At 41.9% G+C, this 18,648-nt stretch overlaps 1 protein-coding gene across 12 annotated transcripts in view; it reads right to left on the bottom strand.

The window, feature by feature from the left end:
- The window catches only part of ncor2 (nuclear receptor corepressor 2), a 199,820-nt gene that overhangs the window by 122,871 nt on the left and 58,301 nt on the right, over window positions 1-18,648 (bottom strand). For all 12 annotated transcript variants that reach the window (XM_045707170.1, XM_045707179.1, XM_045707178.1 and 9 more), the window contains exons 2-3: window positions 17,964-18,159; window positions 17,053-17,165 (exon numbers count right to left, since the gene is read on the bottom strand). In XM_045707170.1, the coding sequence (XP_045563126.1) occupies window positions 17,053-17,165; window positions 17,964-18,068 (218 nt within the window). In that variant the 5' untranslated portion in view covers window positions 18,069-18,159. The remainder of the gene's footprint in view (window positions 1-17,052; window positions 17,166-17,963; window positions 18,160-18,648) is intronic.

Raw genomic sequence — 18,648 nt, 5'->3', positions numbered from 1 at the left:
AGATGTTCATTGGTAAACTTCAGACGGGCATGTATATGTATTCTTGAGCAGGGGGACCTTGCGTGCGCTGCAGGATTTCAGTCCTTCACGGCGTAGTGTCTTACCAATTGTTTTCTTGGTGACAATGGTCCCAGCTGCCTTGAGATCATTGACAAGATCCTCCCGTGTAGTTCTGGGCTGATTCCTCATCGTTCTCATGATCATTGCAACCCCACGAGGTGAGATCTTGCATGGAGCCCCAGCCCGAGGGAGATTGACAGTTCTTTAGTGTTTCTTCCATTTGCGAATAATCGCACCAACTGTTGTCACCTTCTCACCAAGCTGCTTGGCGATGGTCTTGTAGCCCATTCCATCCTTGTGTAGGTCTACAATCTTGTCCCTGACATCCTTGGAGAGCTCTTTGGTCTTGGCCATGGTGGAGAGTTTGGAATCTGATTGATTGCTTCTGTGGACAGGTGTCTTTTTTACAGGTAACAAGCTGCGGTTAGAAGCACTCCCTTTAAGAGTGTGCTCCTAATCTCAGCTCGTTACCTGTATAAAAGACACCTGGGAGCCAGAAATCTTTCTGATTGAGAGGGGGTCAAATACTTATTTCCCTCATTAAAATGCTAATGAATTTATAACATTTTTGACATGCGTTTTTCTGGATATTTTTGTTGTTATTCTGTCTCTCACTTTTCAAATAAACCTACCATTAAAATTATAGACTGATCCTTTCTTTATCAGTGGGCAAACGTACAAAATCAGCAGGGGATCAAATACCTTTTTCCCCAACTGTATGTGCATTGACTAATCGGGGTAGGTGTGTCTTGTCTGTTTAATGAACCAAATAATGAACTATAGATTTCATTCATTTGGACATAAACTCAAAATATGCCATCCTATTATTTAGAAAATACATTTTATTTCTCTTATAATATCTCCTTGACCTGCCTAAAATAATTCAAATGAATTTATTTTTGATGCTGTATAGTCAATGGATTTATTAAAATAGATTCCCACCCACATCTGCACACCACTAGTCACTGGCATGCGCACGGTAGGCACAAAAGGCGTAGGCAGACAAGAATGTGGTAAAAATGGTCCTGTTTGTTGTCATTTAAACATTGGCCTTAAAAAATATAAACCGTAAATCCTATGTGAAAACAGCATCAGTAACAAGACTGCTAATGTCAAATGGAAATGGAAGTGGCTTCTTGGCAGGGGGGGGGACTGGGAACCAACCATAATTGCCAGTACAGAGCCACAAAGGCCTACTGTGAGGTTTATTTTAGTGCCAGGGAGCAGAGTGTTTGTCTTGCAGGACGCCAGTGGCACTATAATCATTTAGACCCATTCTGCTATATTATCCCCAATGACTAGACAGCAGGAATGTAGCAAGGACATATTTATTACTTATGCAATGCTGAATCTGAAAGGTGTAATGGGGTGGCCTGGACTGCGAAATTACGGACTTTTCTGTGTATAATTTCTTAAACAGTGTTGCAAAAAAATAAATATCAAAACCCAGATGGTGTGTGAAAGCCCTTCCCCCTGCTTACTCCCTTTACTGACACACACACACACACACACACACACACACACACTTCCATAGAGGCTTGGCACTTACATAATCACATCAAGATCTGTGGATATTTCTATACTCCCCCCCACCCCTCTCTCTCTCTCGCTCCAATCTTATGCGTGAGTGTGCAACATAATCTGTTCCCCGGGGAGGATTTGTCAGGAGTGAAAAGGAGAGAGCGGTATGGGGGGTAGGGTAGAGGGGTGAGGGACGGCAGGGGGTAGCGGTGCGCAGCGCAGTGACAAGAAACAACAACGGCTCCATTAGTCTCTCACTGGCTCAGGCCCCACTATGAGCAGAGCACAGATCATGCGTGCTGATAGCGCTGTGTTATCGTGAAAACACTACGCGTTTGTGCCTCTGCCAATCTCTCTACTACCATCCCCTCCAAGGACCAGCTCAACTCTGCAGCTGTGCAGAGAGCAGGGGAGGCTGGGAGAGAGAGAGGGGGCCAGGAGTAGGGAACTAATGTAAAAAAGACACAAATGGGTTCACCCTTCCACTGAATGGCACACAAACTGAACATCATCGAGACAATTGTTTGATCGTTGGTCAAAAATGGAGAGGATAACTTATACATGATGCAATAGCCTAGACAGAGCCCTGTGCCTCAGGAAAAACATACAGTGAAAGGAATGAAAGGGAAAATATTGAGCTAGTGTCCTTCAGAGAATATGCTATAACACATATCTTGAGTTCAAATAAATGATTTTGTTTCCGCACAGGGCAAACCAACAGATTGCCTAATGCTAGCACATCACTCATGCTTGCTCGTCTATTCTTTTGAAAAACAAGGGTCTCCTTTTTATTTTAAAAAGCACCTCAATAAAAGGCTAATGCTGAGAAAAAGGTTATTAGAGCAGTCTTGGGTCACTCAACCGAGACCTCTCTTCTCTGTGTCAAGGAGGCTCTGCTCTCCACTCTGCCAAAGCAGACTCTCTCTCCTCATCTTCCTCGATCTAGCCACTGCTTTTGACACCGTGAACCATCAGATCCTCCTCTCCACTCTCTCAGGCAGGGCATCTCAGGCTCCGCACACTGTTGAATTGCACCCTACCTGGTAGGCCGCTCCTACCAGGTGTCAGAGATAGGATTTGTGTCTGTACCACGTACTCTCACGACTGGTGTCCCCCAGGGCTCGGTTCTAGGCCCTTTCCTCTATACACCAAGTCCCTTGGCTCCATCATATTCTCACATGGTCTCTCTTATCGTTGCTATGTGGATGACATTCAACTACTTTTCTCCTTCCCCCTTCTGACACCCAGGTGGCAACATCTCTGCGCACCTGGCAGATATCTCAGCTTGGATGTCGGCCCACCACCTCAAGCTCAACCTCTACAAGACTGAGCTGCTCTTCCTCCCAGGGAAGGCCTGCCCGCTCAAAGACCTCTCCATCACGGTTGACAACTCCACGGTGTCTCTCCCAGAGTGCAAAGAACCTTGGCGTGACCCTGGACAACACCTTGTTGTTCTCTGCAAACATCAAAGAAGTGACTCGCTCCTGCAGGATCATGCTCTACAACATCTGTAGAGTACGACCCTACCTCACAGAAGAAGCGGTGCAGGTCCTAATCCAGGCACTGTCAACTCCCGTCTGGATACCTGCAACTTGCTGATGGCTGGGCTCCCCGCTTGTATCATCAAACCCCTGCAACTTATCCAGAACGCTGCAGTCCGCCAGGTGTTCAACCTTCCCAAGTTCTCCCAAGTCACCCCGCTCCTCCGAACACTCCACTGGCTTCCAGTCAAACCTTGCATCCACTACAAGACCATGGTACTTGCCTACAGATAGGGCTGTGGCGGTCATGAAATGTTGTCAGCTGGTTATTGTCATGCAAAAGGTGAACAGACTGAGTTGGTCTACTGTAGATACATGTTAGCTGGCTTGTTCAATTAGCTGACAAGATATGCTTATAAGTCCCGTGTCAGTATTTTTACAATTATTTTACAGTAAGAAGAATAGAATTGAACTTAGCTGAATAAAATAGAAAGGATATTTTTCCCATTACAGAGCGAGTGTGCATATGAAGTGGCTATGTTGAATGTAAAAGTATTCATTTGAAACAGGTCCTACATGCTAGATTTAGACTTATTTGGCAACTTTAGTTGTGAATGATACAAACCTTAGAAAGTCTTAGAAAACATATAACATAGCATTCTGACAACATTCAGACCCTTTGACTTTTTCCACATTTTGTTATGTTACAGCTTTATTCTAAAATGGATAAATTTAAAATTCTCAATCTACACACAATACCCTATAACGACAAAGCGAAAGCAGGTTTTTAGAAATACCTTATTTACACAAGTATTCAGACCCTTTGCTATGAGACTCAAAATTGAGCGCAGGTGCAACCTGTTTCCATTGATCATCCTTGAGATGTTTCTACAACTTGAATGGAGTCCACTTGTGGTAAATTCGATTTGGAAAGGCACACACAAGGTCCCACAGTTGACAGTGCATGTCATAGCAAGAACCAAAACAAGAACTCGGAGGACTATGTCCGTAGAGCTCCGAAACAGGAATGTGTCGAGGCACATATCTGGGGAAGGATACCAAGAACACACATTCTTAAATGGAAGATGTTTGGAACCACCAAGACTATTCCTAGAGCTGGCCGCCAGGCCAAACTGAGGAATTGGGGAGAAGGGCCTTGGTCAGGTAGGTGACCAAGAGCTCGATGGTCACTCTGACAGAGCTCCAGAGTTCCTCTGTGGAGATGGGGAAAACCTTGCAGAAGGACAACCATTTTTGCAGCACTCCATCAAATCAGGCCTTTATGGTAGAGTGGCCAGACGGAAGCCACTCACTCCTCAGTAAAAGGCACATGACAGCCCGCTTGGAGTTTGCCAAAAGGCACCTAAAGGACTCTGACCATGAGAAACAAGATTCTCTGGCCTGATGAAACCAAGATTGAACTCTTTGGCCTGAATGCCAAGCGTCACATCTGGAGGAAACCTGCTAACGTTACGTGTATGATCTGTGTAATAATATTATTTGAATCAGAAATCCATTTGCATTGCTAGCTACAGCCTAATGTTAGCTAGCTAACATTGGACCTAGTTGTTAGCTTTAGCTACCTGCAGATTAATACTACAGCTATGACAATGTTTTTACTGGTTGTAGTATGAGTTGGGATTATGCTGGTTAATTGTTTAGCTAGCCAGCCATCCAACTCCACTTCACCAGATGATTAAACAACCCATCAAGTTAGCCAGGTGTATCTGGGGGTGATTACAGCCATCTATTGTATTTCATGAACATGTGTACATGTCTAGACCATAGTGACCCATCCACTTAGCTAGATGTGATTGAGGGGTGGTTATAGCATTTCCTTCACATGAACCACGAATTTAGACAAGTGTGTCAGGTAAGCGTCATCTAATAATTATAAAATATTTTTTATTTGGACACGTTTTGTTTTTGATATTGCTACTATGCAAGTAACCATTTCACTGTACAATTTACACCTTCTGCATCCTGTGCAAGTAACAAATAAACAAATGTTTTATTTGATATAGTGTGTGTTTACCAGAGACCGTAAAGTGAAGATCAATATGACCTGCGCCCAAGTCAGATTAGAATATAGACCAAGGACTAGAAAGTGTATTTTTTACCTGGAGGTTTTCCTTATTGTAGACTACAACTTTTTCCACTTTTAGTCTTGAAATCTTTGGTTGTTTACTAAACTACTCTCTGTTTAGCACATGGCCTCACCTGTGAATCCTTAAAGAGAAGGGTGGGGCTAAGGATTAAGAGGGTGTGAACGATGCTGAATGGGTGTAGATGAAGAAGTGGGGTTACAAGTTTATCAACTTTCAAAGCAGAATTACTTTCCCATTGTTCCTCAACTGTAGTGTATGATATACCATTTTCTAGCTCTGAGTCTCTACTTTTATCCATTGTAAAAATAAAAAAAAACACAATTTCAAATGTTGCTACAAAAGACCGAATCGAGGTGGTCGGTCACATATATGGGCTGCATGGTGCGACTATAGGCTACTGATGATTTGAGAAAGTAGCAAATAAAGCTTGCACTCGGTTCCTTGCCTCAGGCTGCACAGCTGTTCTCTCGTCAAGGGATCATATTTTCACCCATCAGACTATTCTCAATTTAATCTTGTCTTTACTAATATGTCAAATTAGTTTATATTTAGAATGGCACATTATCAAATGGGCAGGAACAGGGGGAAAAAAGATGTGTCATCTGTATGCACCCGAATAGCGAATGGAGGCCAAGCGCTTTCCCGCCGGTCCATTTTGTAGGCTAATTTGATTTTATAGCAGAGCGTGTGTTTAACATGAATATCTGAGAAATAAATATAACACTTATTTCACTCCAGGCATCAACCACTGTTTGAGGAGCATGCCCTCGCTGCCCGACAGGTGATATTCCGCCCAAACTCTGTATACCATGGGCTCTCCAACCTTGTTCCTGCAGCTACCCAGTGCTTAATTTGGGAAACCAAGTGAAATCTGTTTGGGAACATCGATATGTTTTCCCAACAAAACAACATTTACTAAACTATGGGCTCCAGAAAGGAATAAAGGAGAGCGAGGAGATGGGAACGCATGATGGTGAGATATTCTGTATAGCTGAAGGTAATGTGTCACATAATTCATTATGAAAATATAAAAAATAACCTATTACTAGGCTATTCAAATTCACTCATTTTAGGCTAACTGTAAGCCGCCCTGCCTAATCAATGAACCAACAGCATCGCCTAGGGCTATACGGTCTCCCCCAGACTCATGGATAGACATTTTGGAGTATAGCATAAGGCAACCAGTACATCCGGTATGCATAATACACTCTACACTCAAAGGCAATTACTCCGATTTTGGAGTATAGGCTAGACCAATTATGTTTCAAAGACATCTTAAAATCAGTTTTGTTTTATGTTTTTCTGCCATGCGTTATATGCGATAGGCTATGTATTATATAAAGGCATAATCAGAATTTTTATTCAGGTTGTTTTTTTCCGGGCTCATGGGGCCTATGCAGAAGCTCTCATACGCATATGGATGTTTTGAATGAATCATCACCTTAAAAAGCACTGTCCATTTCATTGTGTTAGGCTTTGAAGCAACATCCACAACAACCATGTTTCAATCTGCATTTGAACTTCTTTCTTCAAATGGATCATCACAGTGGAGGTGAGATTAAAAAGCAAGGTTTTGAGCATAGCCTGAAGGTATGGATGAAGGAATGCTGATCGTTTAAATCTTGACTGGGGACTCACACAAGCTGATGCCTCTCAGCACAACCTGCAGCTAATCACTCTGATGAAAACAAGAAACGTAATCTCTAATAATAGCTTGATATGATGAAGTCCTACCATATTTGATGTATTGAACAACACATGAGGTACAAGACCTGCTAAAATCACACATCTCACCCACGCCCCCTGAAAGAAGCACATGTTCACAGAGACTAGGCTGTTATTCCCTCATGGTTTTACTTTTTAGGATTGGCTGCTAATCAACGTTCTCTTGGGAAGAGGGAGAGAACAGTGTGGTGTTCATGTGTTGACAGAACTAGTGGAGTCCTCTACTGTACACAGAAAAGGGACAGGACAGAGAACTGCAGTGGTTGAGGAAGAACACAATGCTCCCTGGGCAGGTTCTTCAAAAACAAAGTCCCAGAGAGCCCGTAATCCTGTCTGACTGTTACAGGTCTGACTGTTACTGGAAGACACAGCCAGCCACACACAAATTGTTAGCTACACACTGCTACACATTACACACACACACGGACCATCTGGTGTCGGCCAATGTGTGCCCGTAACATTCCTGAGGGTAATGTTGCCTAACTCACATGACCTCCAGAGACAGGACCTCCATTTCAACTACAAAGAAAGATGTGCAGGGGGATTTCTAGAGGAGAGGACAGACAGTGAACTAATTCAAATGAATATGAAGGCCTCCCGGAGAGACACTGATGCACAGCACTGCTTTGACAGCCATGCAAATAGAATCCAGTTGCAGCTGACCTCATGAGAAAAGCGTTTGTTGAAGATATACTTCACACTTTAGTTTTCTCTTGTACTTTTCCCAGGTAACATATGCAGGAATATCGGCTACTTCAATCAACTGATGAAGAATAATGACTCTGTGCTCAAGGCCTACCCTCTGCGTGCCATGCAAAATTCATGGAACGGATATAAATAATTCATAACTACTCATCAAGACTCATTCTCAGAAAAAGCATGACTATATATATATATATATATATATATATATAGCCACAGGAAGACCCAGAGTTACCTCTGCTGCAGAGGATAAGTTCATTAGAGTTAACTGACCTCAGATTGCAGCCCAAATAAATGCTTCACAGAGTTCAAGTAACAGACACATCTCAACATCAACTGTTCAGAGGAGACTGCGTGAATAAGGCCTTCATGGTCGAATTGCTGCAACAACAAAAGAACACTACTAAAAGGACACTAATAAAAAGAAAAGACTTGCTTGGGCCAAGAAAAATGAGCAATGGACATTAGACCGGTGGAAATCTGTCCTTTGCTTTGATGAGTCCAAATTTGAGATTTTTAGATCCAACCACCGTGTCTTTGTGAGACACAGAGCAGGTGAACGGATGACCTCCGCATGTGTGGTTCCCACCGTGAAGCATGGAGGTGGTGTGATGGTGTGGGGGTGCTTTGCTGGTGACACGGTCAGTGATTTACTTAGAAATCAAGGCACACTTAACCAGCATGGCTACAACAGCATTCTCCAGCGATACGCCATCCCATCTGGTTTGCGCTTATTGGGACTATCATTTGTTTTTCAACAGGACAACGATCCAACCCATAATCCAGGCTGTGTAAAGGATATTTGACCAAGAAGGAGAGTGATGAGTGCTGCATCAGATTACCTGGCCTCTACAATCACCCAACCTCAACCCAATTGAGATGGTTTGTCATGAGTTGGACCACAGAGTGAAGGAAAAGCAGCCAACAAGTGCTCAGCATATGTGACCGACCAGCTCAAATCGGTCTTACAGTTGAAGTCGGAAGTTTACATACACCTTAGCCAACTACATTTAAACTCAGTTTCTCACAATTCCTGACATTTAATCCTAGTAAAAATTCCCTGTTGTAGGTCAGTTAGGATCACCACTTTATTTTAAGAATGTGAAAGGCCAGAATAATAGTAGAGAGAATGATTTATTTCAGCTTTTATTTCTTTCATCACATTCCCAGTGGGTCAGAAGTTTATATACACTCAATTAGTATTTGGTAGCATTGCCTTTAAATCGTTAAACTTGTGTCAAATGTTTCAAGGAAGCCTTCTACAAGCTTCCCACAATAAGTAGGGTGAATTTTGGCCCATTCCTCCTGACAGAACTGGTATAAACGAGTCATGTTTATAGGCCTCCTTGCTCGCACACACTTTTTCAGTTCTGACCACAAATGTTCTATAGGATTGAGGTCAGGGCTTTGTGATGGCCACTCCAATACCTTGACTTTGTTGTCCTTAAGCCATTTTGCCACAACTTTGGAAGTATGCTTGGGGTCAATGTCCATTTGGAAGATCCATTTGCGACTAAGCTTTAACTTCCTGACTGATGTCTTGAGATGTTGCTTCAATATATCCACATCATTTTCCTGCCTCACGATGCCATCTATTTTGTGAAGTGCACCAGTCCCTCCTGCAGCAAAGCACCCCCAAAACATACTGCCACCCCCGTGCTTCACGGTTGGGATGGTGTTCTTCGGCTTGCAAGCCTCCCCCTTTTCCTCCAAACATAATGATGGTCATTATGGCCAAGCAGTTCTATTTTTGTTTCATCAGACCAGAGGACATTTCTCCAAAAAGTACGATCTTAGTCCCCATGTGATGTTGCAAACTGTAGTCTGGCATTTTTATGGCGGTTTTGGAGCAGTGGCTTCTTCCTTGCTGAGCGGCCTTTCAGGTTATGTCGATATAGGACTTGTTTTTCTGTGGATATAGATACTTTTGTACCTGTTTCCTCCAGCATCTTCACAAGGTCCTTTGCTGTTGTTCAGGGATTGATTTGCACTTTACGCACCAAAGTACGTTCATCTCTAGGAGACCGAACGCGTCTCCTTCCTGAGCGGTATGACGGCTGCGTGGTCCCATGGTGTTTATACTTGCGTACTATTGTTTGTACAGATGAACGTGGTACCTTCAGGCATTTGGAAATTGATCCCAAGGATGAACCAGACTTGTGGAGGTCTACAATTCTTTTCTGAGGTCTTGGCTGTCTTTTGATTTTCCCATGATGTCAAGCAAAGAGGCACTGAGTTTGAAGGTAGGCCTTGAAATACATCCACAGGTACAGCTCCAATTGACTCAACTGATGTAAATTAGCCTATCAGAAGCTTCTAAAGCCATGACATTTTCTGGAATTTTCCAAGCTGTTTAAAGGCACAGTCAACTTAGTATATGTAAACTTCTGACCCACTGGAATTGTGATACAGTGAATTATAAGTGAAATAATCTGTCTGTAAACAATTGTTGGAGAAATTACTTGTGTCATGCACAACGTAGATGTCCTAACCGACTTGCCAAAACTATAGTTAGTTAACAAGACATTTGTGGAGTGGTTGAGAATGTGTTTTAATGACGCCAACCTAAGTGTATGTAAACTTCCAACTTCAACTGTATGTAGCAAAATTTGAAATTGTGTTTTTTACATTGGATAAAAGTAGAGACTCAGACCTACAAAATTATATATCATACACTACAGTTGAGGAACAATGGGGGAAAGTAATTTTGTTTTAAAAGTTGATGAACTTGTAGACTCACTTTTGAGAAAATGGCCTTTGAATGTTTTGGGACTACTACTGGAGAGACCTTCTTCTACAGCCATTCAGCATCGTTCACACCCTCTTAAGCTTTAGCCCCACCCATCTCTAAGGGTTGATCTGAGTGTTCTGTAATAACAGCAGCAGTCTGTAAATGTATAATAGTGTAAGTGTATAATAGTCTGTACCCCTGTAAAGATTATTATACACAGATTCAAAATAGCTACTGATAACAAATGTGTATTTAGTGGTTGTGACCCAGAGACTCCTGACCATTTATTTTGGGACTGTTCTTATGTCAGATGAGTTTGGACTGAGTTAGAAGATTTTATTTTAAAAGAAACTACTATTAATGTTAATTTAACAGACTCTGACAGACTTATTTTGATCCAAATGATATGGACCCTGATTTAACTTCCATTGTTCCTTTTTCATGGCAGATTCTTTATCCATAAAATTCAGTGGGCGGAGAACAAACCCCTCTTCACATTAAGATATAATTTAAATATTATTTAGAAATGATCTATTATTTAGAAATTATCAGTAAGTGTAAAAACAACATTTTCTTTTTGACAAATTGAAAATGTACCATCTTGATATGTAATACCAGTCTTAGGTTTATGTACTCCTCTTTGTATATTTCTGTTTTTGTATTTGTTTGGTTCATAATAATGATACAAAATGTATCAATTTTAAAAAAGCAGTCTAACTTGCTAAACACTTCCAGACAGAAATGAGAGAACAGCTCAGTGACCATTTTACTCGCCCTAGCAGAGCTGGTTAGGCTGTTTTCATGTCATCCAGAGCGTTGGTGACTAACTGTGCTGCTGGCAACAATTTAATTTACTGACAGTGGCCATATTCAACTGGGTTGAGCATTCGTAAATTCATCAGTTATTCTGCGCTCTGGAACACTCAGATGAGAGTCTTTAAGACATGTAGCTAGCTAGCTAAACAATGAACCACAATCCCAACTCATGACGTTACTACCCTGCATGAATCTGTAAATGGCTCTGAGATATGAATAACAAAATCATACACGTAACGCTAGTTAGCAATACATTTTAACTTGAAATGAAAAGACAATCAAAATTAGAAACGTGAAATATCAGAAAATGTAGCTAGCTAGGCTATCTTACCCGGGGTCTGAAATCAGAGTAGATAGCCATAGCGAATTCACCAGCTAGTACATCTATCAACAGTTGTTGCATTGACATTCTATTGAAATGGATACTTGCATTGTGTAGTCTTTTGTCAAGACATGTAGCTAGCTAGCTAAACAATGAACCATAATCCCAACCCATGACGTCACTACCCTGCATGAATCTGCAGATCGCTAACCAACCAGGTTGAATGTTAGCCAGGCAACATTAGGCTATAACAAGTCAAGCAAATGGCAGAGATGAGTGGTTTATGTTCAAGTTTATGTTCAAACAGCTCTCCTGTGAAGTAGTGACGCGCGGCATATGCCTAGTTTCCTGAAACGGGTCATATAATGTGGGAACTCCTTCAAGACTGTTGGAAAAGCATTCCACATGAAGCTGGTTGAGAGAATGCCAAGAGTGTGCAAAGCTGTCATCAAGGCAAAGGGTGGCTACTTTGAAGAATCTCAAATACAAAATATCTTGATTTGTTTAACACCTTTTTGGTTACTACATGATTCCATGTGTTATTTAATAGTTTTCATATCTTCACTATTATTCTACAATGTAGAAAATAGTAAAAATAAATTAAAACCCTTAAATTAGTAGGTGTGTCCAAACTTTTGACTGGTACTGTAAGAATAAAGATCCTTAACTCAGTACTTTGTTGAAGCACCTTTGGCAGTGATTACAGCCACAAGTCCTCTTGGGACGCTACAAGCTTGGCACACCTGTATTTGGGGAGTTTCTCCCAGTCTTCTCTGCAGATCCTCTCACAATCTGTCAGGTTGGATGGGGAGTGTCGCTGCACAGCTATTTTCAGGTCTCTCCAGAGATGTTCGATCGGGTTCATATCCGGGCTCTGGCTGGGCCAACCAAGGACATTCAGAGACTTGTCCCGAAGCCACTCCTGCGTTGTCTTGGCTATGTGCTTAGGGTCGTTGTCCTGCTGGAAGTTGAACCTTCACCCGAGTCTGAGGTCCTGAACGCTCTGGAGCATGTTTTCATCAAGGATCTCTCTGTACTTTGCTCCGTTCATCTTTCCCTTGATCCTGACTAGTCTCCCAGTCCCTGCCGCTGAAAAACATCCCCACAGCATGAGGCTTTCTACCACCATGCTTCACCATAAGAACGGTACATGCTTCCTCCAGACGTGACACTTGGCATTCAGACCAAATAGTTCAATCTTGGTTTCATCAGACTAGAGAATCTTGTTTCTCATGGTCAGAGTCCTTTAGGTGCCTTTTGGCAAATTCCAAGCGGGATGATCAATGGAAACAGGATGCACCTGAGCTCAATTTCGAGTCTCAAACCTGTTTTCGATTTGTCATTATGGGGTATTGTGTGTAGATTGTTGAGGAAAAAACGATTTAACCCAGTTTAGAATAAGGCTGTAACTACAGGTCGACCGATTAATTAGGGCGATTTCAAGTTTTCATAACAATCGGTAATCTGTATTTTTGGCCACCGATTTGCCATTTTTTTATTAATATTTTTTAACTAGGAATGTCAGTTAAGAACACATTCTTATTTTCAATGACGGCCTAGGAACGGTGGGTTAACTGCCTTATTCAGGGGCAGAACGACAGATTTTTACCTTGTCAGCTTGGGGATTCAATCTTGCAACCTTACGGTTAACTAGCCCAACGCTCTAACCACCTGCTTTACATTGCACTCCACGAGGAGCCTGCCTGTTACGCGAATGCAGTAAGAAGCCAAGGTAAGTTGCTAGCTAGCATTAAACTTATCTTCTAAAAAACAATCAAACAATCAATCATAATCACTACTTAACTACACATGGTTGATGATATTACTAGTTTATCTAGCCTGTCCTGCATTGCATATAATCGACGCGGTGCGCATTCGCGAAAAAGGTTGCTCCAACTTGTACCTAACCATAAACATCAATGTCTTTCTTAAAATCAATACACAAGTATATATTTTTAAACCTGCATATTTAGTTAATATTGCCTGCTAACATTAATTTCTTTTAACCTGTCTGGGCCAGTGGGACGCTTGCGTCCCACCCTAATCAACAGCCAGTGGAATCGCGTCGCGCTAAATGCAAAACCTCATAAATGCTATAACTTCAATTTCTCAAACATATGACTATTTTACACCGTTTTATAGATACACCTCTCCTGAATCGAACCACGTTGTCCGATTTCAAAAAGGCTTTACAGCAAAAGCAAAACATTAGATTATGTCAGCAGAGTACCCAGCCAGAAATAATCACACAGCCATTTTCAAAGCAACTAGCATGCATCACAAATACCCAAAACACAGCTAAATGCAGCACTAACCTTTGACAACCTTCATCAGATGACACTCCTAGGACATCATGTTACACAACACATGCATATTTTGTTCGATAAAGTTCATATTTATGTATAAAAACAGCATTTTACATCGGCGCATGACGTTCAGAAAATCTTTTCCCTTAAATGCTTCCGATGATCAGCGCTACAATTTACAAAATTACTATTCGAAAACATTGTTAAAATGTAATATTGGCATTCAAAGACTTATAGATTAACATGTCTTGAATGCCATCTCTTTGCCAGATTTAAAAATAACTTTACTGGGAAATCACACTTTGCAATAAACGACGTGGTATGCCCAGAAAATAAGTCTATGTTGGAGCCATCTTGGAACGATCAACCATCAAAAATACTATTGTAAATAATCCCTTACCTTTGATTATCTTTATCAGAAGGCACTTCTAGGAATCCCAGGTCCATAACAAATGTAGTTTTGTTCAAAAAAGTTAATAATTTATGTCCCAATAGTGTTAGCGCGCTCCGAAGGCTAGTGAAAATGTACCGTGTGCGTCTGACTTGTCGTCAGGAATGAGCAAAAAATATATATTTAAGTTCGTTCAAACATGTCAAACGTTGTATAACATAAATCTTTAGGGGCTTTTTCAACCAGGGCTTCAATAATATTCCATTGGGACGGTTGCATTGTCTTTCAAAACGTTTCGAAAAGGGAGAGTACCCATGGGCGCGACGTCACAATGGTAATGGCCCATCCCCTGTGACCAAGGTAAACATCCTCTCTTTCAGTCAACTTTGATAGTAGGAGGCACAACTTTTTTCCCACGCTTTGAACCTCGCGGCTTAAACAATGAGGCGTCTAATATATTAATTTTTCCCGCTTTCAATTTTTTTTCTTCCAAAAAAACATTCTGTGACGTGCTCAGTTTTTTGCCGGCATGAAGCTTTCATTAGACCAATGAAATGCCGAACGGGTTAAGGTCAAACAACTTTTTTGTTTACTGTTTAGATTAAATCGAGCGCTCTCAAACTTCCCATCATTCTGATTACGGTAGTCATTTTGTCACCCTCATCATGGCAAAGACACGGAGAAATGCATATGATGCAGCTTTCAAGTTGAAGGCGATTGATCTGGCTGTTGGAAAAGGAAATAGAGCTGCTGCACGGGAGCTTGGTCTTAATGAGTCAATGATAAGACGTTGGAAACAGCAGCGTGAGGCATTAACTCAGTGCAAGAAGACAACTAAAGCTTACTGCTAATTTTTTATTTTTTGTTACAAGCCGTGTTTCGTTAAAGCCTATTTATTTTTGTAACAAGCCGTGTTTCGTTAAAGCCTGTGTCAAGTTAATTTGTTTCAATGTACCGGTAGGTACCTGCGGCTTATAGACATGTGCGGCTTATTTATGTTCAAAATAAATAACATTTAATTCAGTGGGTGCGGCTTATATTCAGGTGCGCTTAATAGTCCGGAAATTACGGTAAGTCTATGAATTGATATAGCAGTCTGACTGAGCGATGGTAGGCAGCAGCAGGCTCGTAAGCATTCATTCGAAACAGCTCTTCGCAATGCATTGCACTGTTTATGACTTCAAGCCTGTCAACTCCCAAGATTAGGCTGGTGTAACCGATGTGAAATGGCTAGCTAGTTAGCCGGGTGTGTGCTAATAGCGTTTCAAACGTCACTCGCTCTGAGAGTTGGAGTAGTTGTTTCCTTGCTCTACATGGGTAACGCTGCTTCGAGGGTGGCTGTTGTCGATGTGTTCCTGGTTTGAGCCCAGGTAGGAGCGAGGAGAGGAACGGAAGCTATACTGTTACACTGGCAATACTAAAGTGCCTATAAGAACATCCAATAGTCAAAGATATATGAAATACAAATTGTATAGAGAGAAATAGTCCTATAATTCCTATAATAACAACAACCTAAAACTTCTTACCTGGGAATATTGAAGACTCATGTTAAAAGGAACCACCAGCTTTCATATGTTCTCATGTTCTGAGCAAGGAACTTAAACGTTAGCTTTTTTACATGGCACATATTGCACTTTTACTTTCTTCTCCAACACTTTGTTTTTGCATTGTTTAAACCAAATTGAACATGTTTCATTATTTATTTGAGGCTAAATTGATTTTATTGATGTATTATATTAAGTTAAAATAAGTGTTCATTCAGTATTGTTGTAATTGTCATTATTACAAATAAATTTTTTAAGAAATCGGCCGATTAATCGGTATCGGGCCTTTTTGGGTCCTCCAATAATCGGTATCGGCGTTGACAAATCATAAAATCGGCCGACCTCTAGCTGTAACGTAACAAAATGTGGAAAAAGGATACTTTCCGAATGCACAGTATTTCCTGCATCAAATCCCCCCACGATACCATCCCCCATTTCTACTCTCCATGGACTTGAAATAAACCCCCCTAAAATGATTATTCTAAATCTGGCAACCCTGTTTAGCTTTCGCACTTGTATTTAGGGTGATGATCTGTGAGGTGATAACATTATTTGCTTTGTGATTTGTCAAAAACTGTAAACAACTTGTAAAAGTAATGTGCTCCGGATCTTGTGTATACTGTAACAAGTACATTGAAGATTTGTAATATGCTGAAAAGTGGCCAAACTAAGTCCACATTTTTGGGCATTGGGAGCAGCCATCTTTGACTTTGACTTTGTTTCTTTGCGTCTTATCCCAGAATGCCATTCACTAATTAGGGAGTTTTTGATTGTCAAACAAATATGGCTGCCATCAAAGAATTTAGCTGCTGCTTAGCTGACACATCTCTCTTTTCTAAACAATATTACGTCTCCCTTATGCTCACCAGAGATACATTGTAAACAAGTATAGATGTTAGATCGCTAACTTATGTTTCGTTTTTTGTAAGCGCAACCGTTTATTTAGAATGGTTTATGGAATGAGTTTGGCTGTGGATGTGTTCCTTTTGATGCTTGGATGATGAAATTCACATTTATCTTTCACAATAAAATATAAAATTGCGTAATAAACTTGTGAAGATCTTTATTTCCCATCAGTACAAAGCATTATTTAGATGCTTTTCAAACAACAATGCTGTTTAGATGCGTTTGTTGCATCATATGTTCTGTTGCTACTGGTCCAATCAGATATTTGCGATGGTACGCTGCAGGGACCACTCAACAATGATCACAAATATGTGATCGGAAGCATCAAAGGGTTAAAAAGTGATTTAAGGTGATGAGCAAAGAAACCAGGGGGTCCTGGGTCCTGAGCGGGGGCAGATGGTGTGTGTTATGCCTAGTACAGTAGTAGATAGCTACGTACCTCTCATTCCCTGGCTGGAACTCGGACAGCAGAGAGGGCCGGCGGCGGTGGGGCTGAGCCAGGTGTGAGCTGTAGTCCCGAGAGTGAGGGTGGTAGTCCACCAGTCCCATATCCTGAAACCCACACACAGCAACGCATGAGGAGAGCACACCAGAAATCTTCCGATCTGAGGCAAGTCTATGATAGCGTGTCTCTGTTTATTCACTCGTTTTCTCTCTCTTCATCTAGCTCTTCCTTCCTGGTCATTACACTATCATCCTCTCTCCATTTACCTCACACATATGAGAGAGTGTGGCCATTCCTCTACACCTGTGCCTCTCTCACTGAGCTGAGGCTGACTGGACTAACTGTGGGTTGTGGACTGTCCATCTGCCGTCATCTCCTCCTCAACGTGATGACAAGTGGGAGTGGAGGGATTAACAAGCAGGGGCAGCTGTGGGGATCCTGGGTAACCCTAGGATTCCCTCCTTACAACAGAGAGAGAAACTCACACCGACACAGGACATCAAGCCACGAGATGAACTTACTAGCTAGGGGCCTCTTCTGGGAAGACATATCCCTCTGACCCTTTCAAAAAACAGTCATGGCGATTAAGAAATGAGGGAAGACATTTGGGCATAATGGAGAAACCTAGAAAATGATTCCACCATGAAAACATTAACTTTCAATTCAAACATCTAATACGGGAGCAGGTTCTAGGGCGGCATATCCTTTGTGTGCATAACAGTGTAGCCGCAACAGTGTAGTTACTCAGTGCAGGATAATTCTGTTGACAAAATTACAGCTAACCTAAGGGAGCCGGGGTAACATCTACATGTAAATCATTATACACTGAGTTTTCATGTGAAGGCGCTAAGTACCAGTGTTCCTGTCTCCAGCTAGTTTGGTCCAGGGTTTCCCAGGGCTCTTACCGTGTGTGCCCGTGCCAGCTGCAGCGGTAGACTGGCAGGGTTTGGCAGGTGGCGGATGTCCACAGCCCTCCGGCCCTGGGGCACGGACTGGGGGTGGGAGGACATGCTGGTGCGGCCGCTTCCTCTACAGACAGGATGTTGGTGGGGCTGCAGAGCAGGCGCAGTACATCATGGGTTTGGTCCTGTAGACAGCGACCTGTAGAGAGAAGAGAACGGCATGATGAGAAACTAGTCACATACAAGTCAGGACAGTTCTCTAACCCAAATCAAGCCAGTTTGAAGTCATACGTCCTATCAGGGTTTTGGTAGTCTTAAGCACGGATATCAGCTTTCTGCAGAACAATAATAATCCTTCTCGCTGTATGTAGATTGAGAAGGGTTAAATGCTATTTGGCCACCAGCTCTTTTGGACCAGTTAGAGATGAATGTGTCAGTGCATCCTGGATATAAGAGTGTCAGCACCTCTCGCCAGCATCTGCTAGCATTTCCACTGTTCCTGATGGAGGGGGACTCAGATCTTGCACCTGCTTGGCCGGATACTTGGCTCCCTGGACCTGCCTGCCTACACACTGAATGGCCTTCTGTCCCTCGCACTGGAGGAGTTATGTCTATGAAAAACTAGCCAAAGTCAAAATACTAGTTGATAACCTAATGCCCAGGGTTTAACAGGAAAATAATTACACTA

Source organism: Salmo salar, chromosome ssa24 (assembly GCF_905237065.1).
Source record: "Salmo salar chromosome ssa24, Ssal_v3.1, whole genome shotgun sequence".
NCBI classification, from domain to species: Eukaryota; Metazoa; Chordata; class Actinopteri; order Salmoniformes; family Salmonidae; genus Salmo; species Salmo salar.
Note: the sequence above shows the minus strand (reverse complement) of the source record. Positions and strands in the feature narration are given on the sequence as shown.